The 16,343-nt window shown below is 47.4% G+C and overlaps 1 protein-coding gene across 1 annotated transcript in view; it reads right to left on the bottom strand.

Annotated features, from left to right (window-relative positions):
- sdf4 (stromal cell derived factor 4) overlaps nt 1–16,343 on the bottom strand; it is an 81,736-nt gene that overhangs the window by 19,296 nt on the left and 46,097 nt on the right. Inside the window, exon 3 of the mRNA XM_085967099.1 lies at nt 9,258–9,371. Coding sequence (XP_085823225.1) covers nt 9,258–9,371 — 114 coding nt within the window. The remainder of the gene's footprint in view (nt 1–9,257; nt 9,372–16,343) is intronic.

Here is a 16,343-nt window from a genome sequence, read left to right as displayed (position 1 = left end):
TGGAGTCACGTAATAAAACCATAATGTGACCTATTCAGTATTGACAAAGCAGTGGCCCCAGTAATAAAGCTATATTCAGGCCCATTTTAAAAGTTAAAAAATAAAAAGTGTGTGTGTAGATCACAGTAATCCTCTGTTGGTGAACACAGAGCATTTACAATCATTTCCATTGCTGCCCCCCGTGGTAATGGCCTCCCTGTATCCTTTGCAGGGACACTGTAATCTTTCAGAGTTGTCCGTCAGAATTGGAGTCCAGTATCTCAAGCTCTTCGGACTTCTGCTAACGATTACTCGTTTTCACTTTCATTTACTTGCAACTTTGAATAGATGCACGCTGCCAGGCTGTGAAACTTGAAGAAATGAAACTGGCAAAGAGTGTCCTTTTCCGCTTGGCAAGGGAATTGGTTTCCCTTTCAGTCATTGCTTGGGCTCTGCCCCAACAGACCTGGGTTCACCGCCAGATCACAACAAAGAAACAGGCCAGCGTATAATGCGGATCTCCAGTTACCGGACGACAAGAAACCACAGAAATAACGCAGCGCATAGAACTTGGTGCTGAAATTGAAATTCTATTTACCTCATCGACAACTGTGCTATTCGGCCACAGTGGATAGCACCAGGCCGCCCTCAAAACCACTGAGTGCGGTATTAAAGAAAGGATACGGCAAACTGCTGACTTGAAATTGGCAGCCAAATCTTTGGCAAAGGACCAAAAGACAAAAAGCAACAAAAAAAACAGAAAGCAGAGCTGGAGGTTCACCACAAGATCATTCCTTGCTTTAACAAAGTAGTGGGTCGCAGTTGCTAGCCCAGATTTTCCGATCCATTATGTTGGCCAAGCAGTCCATTTTAAAGCCCGCCCAATTTTCCACCATTATTTCCGGTGCATTTAAACAGCGTGTGTGGTGGTGTCCCACTTTTCATCGTTAGCACCTCATTTACGCTCAGCAGCAATCGCACCTGTAGAGAATTGCTAGGTAATAAAGAACAGGTAGAAGTGGATATTAAAGAGTCAGCAGGTGCTGTACAAACGTTCTCAGGAAGCTTATTTCCTGGCCGTTTCTGGCCATTTACTTCACTACTGACAACTGTTTTATCTTTATCTTTTGTGTCTTCTGTTCTTGGGCTTCCCTTTCTGTCCCACCCCCCTCCCCAAATCGAAGGAGTTTCCCCATTCAGATTATTGTTTTTTGGAGAAGTAAGAGAGGACTGACTGGTCAAGCAGCCCACAAGGCACCCACCTGCAATATAGAACATACAGACCACAGTGCTCCTATCCCCAGCTGACTCACGCAGTGCTTGTGGAGGCCACACTTCACAAAAGGAAGCCATCACACTCTGCAACCCTACAGCCCACCTCCATCACAGGTGCCCTGCTGCTATTGCCTGTAGAAGGCAACAAAAAAAAACTCCCTGGATTTTTATGCAAGAATCATCATTTCAGTCTACCTTCTTAGGCAGTCCCTTGGAACTGAGGATGACTTGTTTCCACACTAAAAATGAGTTCTCAGGTGACTGATGAGTCCAATGCGGGACCTACAGTCTCTGTCACAGGTGGGGCAGACGGTGCTTGGGTTGACGTGCGCTCCTTCCGCTGTTTGCCCTTGACTTCCACTTGCTCCCAGCGAACAGACTCGAGGTGTTCGGCGCCTTCCTGGATGCTTCTCCTCCACTTTGTGCGGTGTTGGGCCAGAGATTCCCAGTGGGGATGTTACACTTTTTCAAGGAGGTTTTGAGGGTGTCCTTGAAGCATTTCCTCTGCCCACCTGGGGCTCTCTTGCCGTGTCAGAGCTCCGAGTAGAGTGCTCGTTTTGGGAGTCTCGTATCGGGTATGCGGATGATATGGCCCGTCCATCGGAGCTGATCGAGTGTGGTCAAAGCTTCGATGCTGGGGATGTTGGCCTGAGCAAGAACACTGATGTTGGTGCGCCTATCCGGCCAATGGATTTGCAGGATCTTGCGGAGGCAGCATTGGTGGTACCTCTCCAGTGCTTTTGAGGTGCCTGCTGTACATGGTCCATGTCTCTGAGGCATACAGCAGGGCGGGTATCACTACTACTCTGCAGACCGCGAGCTTGGTGCTGGGTTTGAGGTCCTGGTCTTCAAACACTGCACCACTGGGGACATCAGTGGCATTAATCAATTGGTTGTGCATGGATGCAGATCAAGGTTCCCCTCTGCAGCCATGGCTGGCGACACCTCTGCACTTTCCCAGAACAGCAGCGGAGCACCACTATGAGTAGGTCCATTCTTTAACCCGAGTCATCATAGAGCACACGACTGGAATGTTGACGCTGAGCTACATATGCCTGTGGTCTGAGGGTTCTCTTCAGCGGCGGAGCGCTGCCCTGTCGGTGGCGCCATCACTTGATGAGTTGTGATAGAGACCCCGCCCCATCTGCCATTCAAGTGGATGTTAATGATCCCATGGAACTCTCTGAAGAAGAACGGGAGTTCTCCTGGTGTCCTGGCCAATATTCCTCTGTTAAAACAGATTGACTGTTTAATCAGCAGGTCAGGCAGCATCGAAGAGAGGAGAAAGAGAAGTCAACGTTTTGGGTCAAACCCTCGAAGGGTTCAACCCAAAACGTTGACTGTTCCTCTTCTCTTCAATGCTGCCTGACCTGCTGAGTGTTTCCAGCATTTACTGTTGTTATTCCAGATTTCCAGCAACCGCAGTATCTTGCTATTGTATTGACTGTTTAATCATCGCATTTGACGTTTGTAGGAACTTGCTGTGCACAAATTGACTTCTGCATTTCCCTACATTACAACAATGATTGTACTTCAAATGCAATTCACTGGCTGTAAAGCGCTTTGGGGGCGTCCCGAGGATGTGAAAGGCGCTATAGAAATGCAGGTGGTTCTTCTCTGCAATACAGGGCTTCAAGGGTTGTGGTTGGGTGCTGCCTGCTGCACAATTGTGTCTTGCAAAGAGGCCTCATCATGACGTCCCCGGAGAAGGCAGAAGCGGACAGCGGGGGGGAGGGGCGGGTCATGGCACCTGGAGGATCCGGGCTACTGTTTTATGTCAGCATTCCCTGGAGAATAGGCAATAAAACAGGGTGAAGGGAATGCAGAACATTCCTGCGATCGCCTGCCGATTATTTCTCTGTAAGCTGCAGTAAGATACCTTGGGATGTTTTGCTATGCCACGGGCAGTAGACAAGTGTAGACTGTTGTTGTTGACAGAAAGTGGAAAATCCTAATCTGTGGAACAAAAGTTGTTTTCATTAAGAGACGAGCAAAGTCTGCTGGTTTTGTCGCTCCAATACTGGGAGTATTTCTCAGCTCTTCTGAAGTCGTGAGTCATTCAGGAACATTTGGTTCCTGTGGAGTCATGTTCCTACAAGCAGTGGTGTAAAAATTAGGTCACTGTGGACTTTCAGTTCCTGTGGGACGTCTACCTCCATTTCATTATTCTTATTTAAACAAATCAGTTCTGAGTATTCAGAGACACAAATTCCCCACTGGTGATACCGCACTTAACTTGAGGTTTTACTATACAAGAACAGAGCAACTTACATCTGTATAAGATTCCTGACATAGAAACTTAAAATGGAGAAGAGGCCATTCAGCCCATCAGGACTCATCTCTAGTGCCCAAGTTCCCTCATCATGGTATCAAACTGTAGTTTGAATAGCCAATTAAAAAAAACAATTCGTTTATGGGATGTGGGCGTCGCTGGCAAGGCCAGCATTTATTGCCCATCCCTAGTTGTCCTTGAGGAGGTGGTGGTGAGCCGCCGCCTTGAACCGCTGCAGTCCGTGTGGTGAAGGTACTCCCACAGTGCTGTTAGGGAGGGAGTTCCAGGATTTTGACCCAGCGACGATGAAGGATCGGCGATATATTTCCAAATCTGGATGGTGTGTGACTTGGAGGTGGTGTTCCCATGCGCCTGCTGCCCTTGTCCTTCTAGGTGGAACAGGTCGTGGGTTTGGGAGGTGCTGCCGAAGAGGCCTAGGCGAGTTGCTGCAGTGCATCTTGTAGATGGTACACACTGCAGCCACGGTACGCCGGTGGTGGAGGGAGTGAATGTTTAAGGTGGTGGGTGGGGTGGGTGGATGGGGTGGCAATCAAGTGGCACTATCCTGACTAGCAAATTATTTCAAACATCTGCATAAAGTTCTTCATGATACATCATAGAACACAGATGGAGGCCATTCGGCCTATCATGCCTGTGCCGGCTCTTTGAAAGGGCTATCCAATTAGTCCCACTGCCCCGCTCTTTCCCCATAGCCCTGCATAACATTTGCGTTTCAATTGTATATATGCAATTCCCTGATACCCGTTTTAAATTTACTTTTCACACATTTCTACCGACGTCTGGGTTTGTGGTTATCTATTATTACTACATTAAATTAAATCAGTCCAACATCCTGGAGAATAACACAATCGGTTACGAGCTGCAAACTGTAGCTGTATGAGAATAATCAAGTAACTAACAACCAACACAGCTTCAAAAGGGGAAGATCATGCCTGACTGACAGTAACTTTTTTTTTTGAGGAAGTTGCAGTCCAAACAGATAATACGAAACCACATGATATGTTGTTCTTGCACTGTCGCAAAATCTTCGATAAAGTTCCTTCCCTCTTGTTACTGAAACTAAAGCAATAGAATTTCAAGGAAAACCTTGGTGTCAGTAAGCGGTTGGCTGAAGGAAAGATAGCATCAAGCAGATCAGAGCGGAGGAAAGAGATACTAACTGGAATGCCCCGATCTACAATAGTGACAGACTCAGAAACCAAACGCAGACTACTCAAATTCACAGATGATGCGAAACCAAGTATCTAGTTGGCTAAGCTAGATTGGGAAATCAGATGAAAAGGTAAGACAGTAGATAAGCAGTGGCAAATATTTAAAGAAATATTCCAAAATTGTCAACGAATATATATTCCATTGAGAAACAAAAACTCCAGGGGAAAAGTGATCCATCCTTGGCTAACTAAAGAAGTTAAGGATAGTATTAGATTAAAAGAAGAGGCTTATAATGTTGCGAAGAATAGTAGTAAGCCTGAGGATTGGAAGAGCTTTAGAAACCAGCAAAGGATGACCAAAAAAGTTGATAAAAAATAGAATGAGAGTAAATTAGCAAGAAATATAAAAACAGATTGTAAGAGCTTCTACAAGTATGTAAAAAGGAAGAGTAGCAAAAGTAAGCATTGATTCCTTAAAAGCTGAATCAGGTGAAATTATAATGGGGAATAAGGAAATGGCAGAGACGTTAAACAAATATTTTGTATCTGTCTTCACAGTAGAAGACAGAAAAAGCATACTAAAAATAGTGGGGAACCAAAGGGCTAAGAGTGAGGAACTTAAAATAATTAATATCAGTAGAGAAAAAGTACTTGGGACTAAAAGCCGACAAATCCCCTGAACCGGACGGCCTACATCCTAGGGTTCTAAGAGGTGGCTGCAAAGAAAGTGGATGCATTGGTTGTGATCTTCCTGTCCCATTGAATCAACGTCCTCATGTCTACATTCTATCCTTTCCCCTTTACTCAGAGGGAGAAGTTTCAAGTCTGCACTAGATATTGTCTTAGGTTCACTGTCACTGGTCTTTCCCATAAGCAGATCCTGTGTCACTCATGACCAAGAGTTTACCGTTACACAGAAACCCCACAGTGCAGATAGAGGCCATTTCGGCCCATCGAGCCTGCACCGACACATATCCCACCCGATCCCCGTAACCCCTACACCAACACATATCCCACGCTATCCCCGTAACCCCACGTATTTAATTCCACTAACACTAAGGGTCAATTTATCATAGCCAATCAACCTAACTTGCACATCTTTGGACTGTGGGAGGAAACCGGAGTACCCGGAGGAAAACCCACGCAAACACGGGGAGAATGTGCAAACTCCACACAGACAGTCACCCGAGGCCGGATTCGAACCCGGGTCCCTGGCGCTGTGAGGCAACAGTGCTAACCACTATGCCACCGTGCTGCCCATATCTTGTCCACGATAGTGTGACTCAGATGTAAATCACCAAACTGGTTTATTTCACAATTGTCAAGTGAATCGAGTAATATTTATAGTAAATCTCATTGCACATCAACTTAATTTCTGAATCACTCCTCTCAACAAAGAAAATAACAAAGGACGTCACATTGTTCTTGTTAGTGGGCTAAATATTCATTTCTGGCCCACCACATCTTAAAAGAAGGCCTTGGCCCCTGTCCATCCCGCTCAGCAGACATCCTAGAACTAACTGTAGACGGTGTGCTTCTCTCATTTTGTCCCTTAGCTGGGCAGGAGTTGAAAGGATTAATCACCAGCTCACAGTGTCTGAGGATTGGCCAGCTAAGCTGGCTGCCAGCCTCATAGTTGTGGGTCTCAGCTAGACAACCTCATGCTGAGTATGCACAATCTCATTTCTTGCAACATCTCATGTATGAATGCCTACTGGGTGTGTTGGAATCTGGTAAACCCCCCCCCCCCCCCCCACCTCCGGCCCCAACCACCCCCCATTATCCCTGACCTCAAGGGAAATAGTTTCAAAGGCTGGCTCATTGACCGTCGGGGGAGCTCATTAACATCCCTGGCCCTCTGTGCCAGTGGCTCCAGGCATCATTCTTCTGTCATGGTTGAAGAAAGATGCTGGTTCCTTGAGGATTAACCCCGAGACTCCTGAATCTGACTTAATATCAAAAAACGTACTATAGCTTAAATAACAAAACTCTTGAGCTAAATTTAAATTATTTTATTATAAATTACACCAAACTCCTTCTCTGACCAAATGGCCAAAAGTCCTAAAACATGACGCCCAGTCCCTACCTACAATCCTCTCGAGGAGCGAAGAGATTTGGGAGTCGAAGTACACGCATTATTAAAAGCTAGTGAACAGGTCCAAAAGACAAATAGAAAGGCGAATAGAATGTTGGCCTTTATCTAAAGGAAGCTGGAATACAAAAGGGAGGAAGTGATGCTTCAGTTGTAGAGAGACCTGGTCAGACCCCATCTGGAGTAGTGTGTTCAGTTTTGGGCACCGCACCTCAGGAAGGACATTTTAAAAATTCATTCCCAGGGTGTGGGCGTCGCTAGCAAGGCCGGCATTTATTGCTCATCCCTAACTGCCCTCGAGAAGGTGGCAGTGAGCCGCCTTCTTGAACCGCTGCAGTCCGTGTGGTGAAGGCATTATAGTTTTTCGTAGCAGTTCTGATGGCTTGCTAGGCCATTTCAGAGGGCAGTTCAGGGTCAACCATATTGGCCTTGGAGTGGGCGCAGCGCAGATTCACCAGAATGATACCAGGGCAACAAACAGCCTTACATTGACAATACACAGGATGATTCCGGCACATCTTTTTAAATTGACAGCTTGCTGGCAAAAGCAATACCAGGAAATCCTATGTGTAAGGGATCACAGGCGCACAATCTATTGCAGCAGTTTGATTGTGTTGTACCTTCAGGTACACTCAGGGACTGGGTTAAATAGAACAGCACAAAGCAGTGCAATTGGGAGAAATGAACCTGCAATGTATTACGTTCCAACTAAAGACACTGTGGCTCAGTCAATAGTCTCGGAACCCGGACCACAAACGAACCCGTACGTGGAACAAAGTATTTTCAGTTTCCTGACATCTAAATTTAACCCTTTTAGTGGTGGATTCGGCAATGCAAAAAATTTCCCCAGACGTAAATATATAATATCTACCTGGTACTTCACTTCAAAATATTTCCACTGTTTTACAGGCAAAAATTGCTGACTTCTAATTGAAGTTCGGAGACAATGCTGATAACATTTCCACTGCGAGCACAATTGCCCTTTCATGAGGGGGCGCTCAGGTTTTCTGCAACATCTAGCTTCATGTGTTTGCAAAGAGAGAAATAAAGGAAACAAGAAGCAAAGACAGTCACAGATGGCCCGGTGTTCTTTTTGAAAGCTTAAGGTGAATGGATCATTCTTTCACTTCAAATTGATCCCTTTCCACCCGTGCTAAGTGCACTTCCACAGATGCTGACTGCCCTCTGATGGCTCACCCAGGTGGCCATTCTCCACGCACGAGCCGAGACAGCAAGGCTGCTCAACCACGGGAGGCGTCACAACCAGGCCTGATCCAGTTGTCACCATTGTCCACGTGCATTTTCTAACAGGAGTCACTGGGGAGCATTCAGGAGTGGGAAACCAGGCTGATATTTCTATATATTTCTCCGCCACCCCCCCCCCCCCCAATGTGGAATCAATTCACATAACAAAGGGACCGGTGATCCTGAACGACAGGCGATGGAAGAAAATCTAGAGGCTGTTCACACACACAAGTGAACGCCCCTCTCACCCTGCCAGGCAAATTACCTGCTCACAAGCCTCTGCTAATGCAACATCTTACCCAATGACCGTTAGGTACACAGTAGCAGCTTAGGCTGACTGAGCTCGGATTGTCCAGTCATCCTCATGATAAAGTGCCTCCCTAGACAGCCCAGGTATCTTTTCACAGGGAATCATATATACAATCGGGAATGGTAGCACAGTGGTTCTGTTACTGGGTTAGCAATCCAGAGGCCTGGCCTAATAATCTGGAGACGCGAGTTCAAATCCCACCATGGCAGATAGGGAATTTAGATTCAGTTAATTAAATAAATCTGGAATAAAAAGCTAGTGTCAGTAATGGTGACCATGAAACTGTTGGATTGTCGTAAAAACCCATCTGGTTCACTGATGTCCTTTAGGGAAGGAAATCTGCCGTCCTTACCCGGTCTGGCCTATATGTGACTCCAGACCCACAGCAATGTGGTTGACTCTAAACTGTTCTCTGAAATGGCCGAGCAAGTCACTCAGTTGTAAAAAAAAAAAAATCACTATGAGAAACAAATAAATCCTGGAACTCCCTCCTTAATAGCACTGTGGGAGTACCTTCACCACACGGACTGCAGCGGTTCAAGAAGGTGGCTCGGCTGACCACCACCTTCGAGGGCAACTAGGAATGGGCAATAAACGCTGGCCTGGCCAGCAATGCCCACATCCCATGAATGAATTTTAAAAAAAATCCCAGAACAAGCAGTCTGTGACACACTGGATTGGCCCAGGGCCTGTATCTTTATTGGAGATTTATGGTATTTGTATGCCTGCTGTACCCATCTGAGACAATAAAGAAATTAATACCAGCTCCTTCATCTCCAACACAACCTTTTGAATATTGTTTTCTTAATTACTGGGGTTGGAGCACGAGCTCAATCGCATGCCCGTACAAGAGGAGTACACCGAGAGTGAAATGTGTGCACTGGGTTAAGTTCATTGCAAACATATACTTACTTTCTTCGTCAATCTTCAGTTCCTCGTTGTTTTTGATTTTCTCGGCCACTTCTTTCTCATTAAACCCCTTGCTTGCCAGAAACTTGATTCGATACTCATCCCAGGACACTTGACCTACAGAAAGACGGCACACGTTTAAAAGAAAACTTGCAGAAAATTGTATGACACAAGGTGCTTGTATATTTTTGTGGAAGAAAATTAAACAGATTTCGCCCAAGGCTGGTCCCAAATCCAGAATTGACCACGTCGTGCTCTCTCCCACCACACACTCAATTCTTTTGTCAGAAAAACATGGTTCCCTCTTTCACTTATTGGCACTATTTGCCTCCACTATCTCCCTCATCAGTCTGCCCAATGCATTCACCACCCTCTATATGAAGTAGCTAAAATTGGTTGAGAAAATTAGCAGGCACGGTATTGACAGCAGTGTGCTGGGATGGACGGAGTTCGTGGCTGGGGCATCTGGGGGCAAATTTAACCTAACCGCCCGTCGAGATCGGGTGCCACGCTGGATTTACCCTCTGCCTGCTTTTACTCTCCACTGAAGTCACTGGAGGCCAATATTGGGCGGGGCGGAAAAACCAACATCCCACCCAATCTTGAGGGTTTCCTGCCCGACAAGTTGGGTTGAGATTACCACCCGAGAGTCTGTGTAAAGGGCAAGTACGCAAGGTGGAGAAATGGGGACCCACAGGGTTCTGCACTGGGACTAGCACTTCTCAACATCTGGAAGGGGGCATGAGTAACTTCATCTTAAAGTTGGAGGATGACGACAAAATAGCCGGGATGGTTAACACAGTGAAAGTGCCCCAAGCTACAGGGGTAACAAAGTCTTTTTTGGGAGGTGGGCCAATAATTGGCAAAAAAAGACTTGCATTTATATAGCACCTTTCATGAACTCGGGACGTCCCAAAGGGCTTTACAGCCAATGAAGTACTTTTTGAAGTGTAGTCACTGTGGTCATGTTGGAAACGTAGCAGCCAATTTGCGCACAGCAAGCTCCCACAAACAGCAATGTGATAATGACCAGATAATCTGTTTTAATGATGTTGATTGAGGGATAAATATTGGCCAGGACACCGGGGATAACTGCCCTCATCTTCTCGAAATAGTGCCATGGGATCTTTTACGTCCACCAGAGAGCAGACGGGGCCTCGGTTTAGCATCTCATTTGAAAGACGGCACCTCCGACAGTGCAGCACTCCCTCAGCACTGCACTGGAGTGTCAGCCTAGATTTTTGTGCTCAAGTCTCTGGAGTGGGACTTGAACCCACAACCTTCTGACTCAGAGGCGAGAGGGTGCTACCCACTGAGCCACATCTGACACTACAGATGCAGTTTAATGTAGATAAATGCAAAGTCTTACATTAGGGATATGAAATAAGCAGAGGAAGTGTAGAATTAATGGAGGAAATACTGAAAGACAAGTCAGTAAGCAGATCTGGGAGTCAAAGTAGATCTATCCCTCAAGATATCAATCCAGTGTCTGGCAGCTGTCAAGAAATCAAATAGAATGTTAGGTGGTATAAAGAGGAAGAGTGTGAATATGTAGAAGAATTTTGAAATGTGGACGATACAGGATAAATAATCTGCTTTGACTTAACAAACAAGGTAGCAATAGGGGCCCACTACATACTCTCCAGCAGGATAAAGTTGGTGACACCATATTACTCGGGGGAGGTGGGGGAGGATTAATTTGTTCTGACTGTATCTCCTTAATAAGCACATCAATTCATCCATGGGAGTATACAGATTTCAGTGGTGCAAAGGCCTGCTTTACTGATGAAGCCGTTCAGATTATTGGGATCGCTGTGAGAAGATTGATGAATGCCCTCACAGAGCCCGAAGAGCAACCTAGCACTAAGCAGAAGGTCTAGCAAGCGTAAGAGGCAGTTGCCCAAGAGGTCAACACAGTCTCCACAACCCGCTGCAACCGAACGACCGTGTGGAAAATGTGAAAAAAAGTAGCGTCACATTTTAAAATACTTGTTACACTCATGGATGGTTCCAACTCCCTATACCTTTTAAGAGTGCTTACCCTTGCCTTGAGACCCAAGTAACTTTTTAGTAACACTCCGAGCTAAATGAACACCAAATCCGGTTTGGTAATTGCCTTTTGATAGTAGACTACCTCATGCCTCCAGAAGACCTCATTCCATCTTCAAAAGCAGTAGGATATCACACCAGATCTCATGAAGCAAATGTATTAAACAAATAATCAAACAGTGATATAATAGGATGGTATATTTAATTTGAATGTTTTCTATCTAACTCCTTGAATACATAAAATAATAAAAGATCACTACTCTAAATATTAAACTTGAGTGCAGCATAAACATCGGCATGGACTGGTTGGGCCGAATGGCCTGTTTCTGTGCTATATAGCCTATGTAATCCCATGTAAAAATACACACGAACATTTATGGGAATATTTATGATAGATCACTTTTTATCCAATTCAAATAGAAAAATAAAATATCATAATTCTAAGAATTAAACTAATCTTTTGTAAATGAATGCCAACTGCCGCCCCGGAACTCATTCAAACAGAACTTCTACCTTTTCTGAAGCAAAAACAGAAAATGCTGGAAATCTGTGGAGAGCGAAACAGAGTTAACGTTTCAGGCCGATGACCCTTCGCCAGAACTCTGATGAAAGGTCATTGACCGGAAACGTTAACTCTGTTTCTCTCTCCACAGATGCTGCCTGACCTGCTGAGTATTTCCAGCATTTTCTGTTTTTGTTTCAGATTTCCAGCATCCGCAGTATTTTGCTTTTGTTTCTGCCTTTTATGATCCTGGTTCTGGGATATCCTGGCTTTTGAATGTATGGCACCTCAAACTCAAAAGCCAAGTACAAACTCAAGCCAATCAGGCAGTCTGTACATTTGAAAGTCGTGCGGTAGACCCATCCCATTCAAGCCAGTTACCAGGATAATTATAACCACAAACGTTGCAACATTGAACCATTTATGGCTGGTGAAAGACCTTGGCTTTAGTTGGCTGTTAAACTCCCTTATGATTGAGATTTAACAGGAGAGCCACCAAAATGAACCTAGACAGAAATAATTTTGTTCCAAGTACTAAGGTTATGATATATTCTATATTTATAATATTTTGCTATGGGAATTCATTTGGCAAGATTGTTATGGGAATTCATAGCGTGGCAGGATTGTGACAAGTATAAAATGTCTATGTTACTTTTCGGAAGGTAAACCTTTTTCTCTGTATCAGGTGAAGTACAAATTCCCTGGCTCGTGCAGACGTCACTTCAGGGAGGAGTGGGGGGTGGGTTGGGAAATGAGTCACCTCTGAGGAGTTGAACGGATATCAAAGATGACTGATGTTAATAGTTCTGTCAGCCCATTAATGGTGGAATGTACTATTTATTTATTTATTACAGCCATCACAAGTGCATTTATACAACGCCTTTAGCAGATAGAAATCATCACCAGGAAGTTTCACGGCGGCAAAAAATGGACACCAAACGTAAAAATGAGGTATTAGGAGGGGGTGACCAAATGCTCGGTCAAAAAGGTGGGTTTTAAAGGAGGAGATGGAGGTATCGAGGTGGAACAGTTTAAGGAGGAAATTCCAGAGGAAATTTAAGACCATCACCAAAACAACAAAGAGAGAAAAGTTAGGAGAAATATTCATTTTGTTTAATACACACAGAGGGCCGTTAGGCCAGAAAGAGTGGTGGAAGCAGAAGCCACAATAGCGATAAAAGGGAAATGAATGAATATTGGGGAAAATATATATATTTTTTTGTAAAGGGCAGGAGAACGGGATTGTGGTAAACCACTGTTATACCTGCCTGTGTGGGTGTTTGTATTCCACTGTGTACATGTCTGTACATGCCTCGGCTGACTCCTCCCACGAGTCCAGGTATAAAGGTGACTGCTCCACAGTCCCTCTGTATTCTGGACTGGTCGACCACTCGAGGCACACCTTCATTCTCTTGTTAATAAAAGCCTGTTAGTTACTCGCTTAACCTCAGTCTTTTGAGTAATTGATAGCGCATCAATTTTATTAACAATAATTTTTTATAATGGAGAAGATCCTCACACCAGCATGCCTGGACTTAGACCATCGGGAGGCGGACGCATCCACCAAGTTTGCTCACTGGCTTAGGTGCTTTGAAAGATTCCTGATCGCCTCCGCTGCAACGGTCAAATCGGATGAGGACAAACTGGATGTCCTGACCTCCAAAGTGAACCACCGAGCGTACTCGGTCATCCAGGACGCGACCTCGTACACGGCTGCTATCAAGCTCCTCAAGGACCAGTACACGTGCCCAGTGAACGAGGTGTACGCCAGGCACCTCCTGGGGAGTCGTAAACAACAACCTGGGGAATCGACCGAGGAATACCTTCAGGCACTGTCTGTGCTTGGCCGGGCCTGTGGTTGTAAGGATGTAAAGGCCGCCGTGTACACAGAGGAACTTATCCGGGACGCTTTTGTAGCGGGCCACAGGTCCAATTACACCAGACAGCGACTGTTGGAGCAGAGTGACCTCGACCTCAACAAGGCCTCTGAACTCGCACTATCATTGGACGCAGCCTACCGGGGCATGGATGCCTACTCCTCTGCACCGTGGACGCCGCGGGGAACGACAGCCTGGGACACGGTAGGACCGTCTCATAGCGCCGTGCCACCCCAGCCACGGCCCAACTACCGCAGCAGTGTCCCAAGGCCAGAAATGCTACTTCTGTGGCCAGGCCAAACACCCCAGAGCGCGCTGCCCGGCCAAAAATGCGATCTGCTCAGGCTGCGGGAAGAAGGGACACTACGCCAGCGTCTGCAGGGCCAAAGCCACCCCGAACCCCAGCAGCGCCGCGTGTGGGCCGTGCGGGCCGCCATCTTGGGCCTCCCTAGCCATGTGCGAACCACCGGAACAGCAGCCATTTTGGACGCCTCCAGCCACATGGGGATCATGGACGCCGCCATCTTGGACGCCAGCCTGGATGCAGCAGGCCCCCAACACCGCCTCATCTGATACCCGCAGCGACACACCGACCCCTACGCTGGCCTCCGTTACGCTGGACCAAGCGAGACCGCACCAACTGGCCCGGTCCACAATGGACATTAAGGTAAATGGTCACGAAACAACCTGCCTTTTTCACTCTGGGAGCACGGAGAGCTTCATCCACCCCGACACGGTGCGGCGTTGCTCTCTCCCAGTCCTGCCTGCGCACCAGCGGATTTCTATGGCCTCCGAGTCCCAGTCGGCGGACATTGGCGGCTACTGCGTGGTGACACTCTTAGTAGACGGGACTGTGTACGATAATTTTAAACTCCTGGTCCTGCCCCACCTCTGCGCTGCCGTTCTACTGGGGTTAGATTTTCAGTGCCACCTTAAAAGTGTTACGATGGCGTACGGTGGACCCCTCCCCCCACTCACAGTCCGCAGCCAGCAGCTTCCAAACTGCCCGCCGCGCACCAGGTGCAACCTCTCCACACTCAGAGTCACCCCCCCCCACTGTTTGCTAACCTCACCCCCGACTGTAAGCCCATCGCCACAAAGAGCAGGCGATACAGTGCCGGGGACAGGGTTTTCATTAAAACTGAAGTGGAGCGGCTCCTGAAGGAGGGGATTATTGAGGGCAGCACCAGCCCCTGGCGAGCCCAGGTTGTGGTCGTTAAGACCGGCGAGAAGCAGCGCCTGGTCATCGACTACAGCCAGACAATAAATCGCTACACCCTGCTGGACGCTTACCCACTCCCCCGCATAGCTGATATGGTCAACCAGATCGTGCAGTACTGCGTCTTCTCGACCATTGACCTGAAATCAGCGTACCACCAGCTCCCTATCCGCCCTGAGGACCGCCAGTATACTGCCTTTGAGGCAAACGGCCACCTCTATCACTTCCTTAGGGTTCCCTTTGGCGTCACCAACGGGGTCTCCGTCTTCCAAAGGGAGATGGACCAGATGGTCGATCAAAATGCGTTGCAGGCCACTTTCCCATATCTGGACAATGTGACCATCTGCGGCCATGACTTGCAGGACCATGACGCAAACCTCGAAAAATTCCTCTGCACCGCCCAACTCCTGAACCTGACGTATAACAAGGAGAAGTGCATATTCCGCACAACCCGCCTCGCCATCCTTGGCTGTGTTGTGGAACACGGAGTCATCGGTCCCGACCCCGACCGGATGCGTCCCCTTATGGAACTCCCACTGCCTCAAGGCCCTGAAGAGGTGCCTAGGGTTTTTCTCCTATTATGCCCAGTGGGTCCCCTACTATGCGGACAAGGCCCGTCCGCTGATCAAGTCCACCTCTTTTCCCTTGACGGCAGAGGCCCGCTTAGCCTTCCACTGTATCAAGGAAGACATTGCCAAAGCCACCATGCACGCAGTGGACGAATCCATCCCCTTCCAGGTGGAAAGCGACGCGTCCGACTTTGCCCTGGCCGCTACCCTTAATCAGGCGGGGAGACCCGTGGCCTTCTTTTCACGAACCCTCCAGGGTCCGGAGACCAGACACTCCGCTGTTGAGAAGGAGGCCCAGGCTATTGTGGAGGCTGTGCGTCATTGGAGGCACTACCTGGCCGGAAAACGATTTACCCTGCTCACTGACCAGCGTTCAGTTGCTTTTATATTTAACAACAAGCAGAGGGGCAAAATCAAAAACGACAAGATCTTGAGGTGGAGAATCGAACTTTCCACCTACAATTACGAGATCTTGTACCGGCCCGGGAAGCTCAATGAACCCCCGGATGTTCTATCGCGTGGCACCTGCGCCAGCGCGCAGATCGATAGACTGCGGGCCCTCCACAATGACCTCTGCCACCCGGGGGTCACCAGGTTCTTCCACTTCATCAAGGCCCGCAACCTGCCTTACTCTATTGAGGTGGTCAGGACCATGACCAGGAACTGCCAAGTTTGCGCTGAGTGCAAACCGCACTTTTATAGACCAGACAGGGCTCACCTGATAAAAGCCACTCGCCCCTTCGAGCGCCTGAGCGTTGATTTTAAAGGGCCTCTCCCCTCCTCCGACCGTAATGTGTACTTCCTCAACATTATTGAGGAGTACTCCCATTTCCCGTTCGCCATCCCCTGCCCGGACATGACCAGTGCCACGGT

This window comes from Somniosus microcephalus, chromosome 25 (assembly GCF_052327205.1).
Source record: "Somniosus microcephalus isolate GS21.2 chromosome 25, FLI_Smic_1.0, whole genome shotgun sequence".
Lineage (NCBI taxonomy): Eukaryota > Metazoa > Chordata > Chondrichthyes > Squaliformes > Somniosidae > Somniosus > Somniosus microcephalus.
This window is presented reverse-complemented; position numbering and strand designations above follow the sequence as displayed.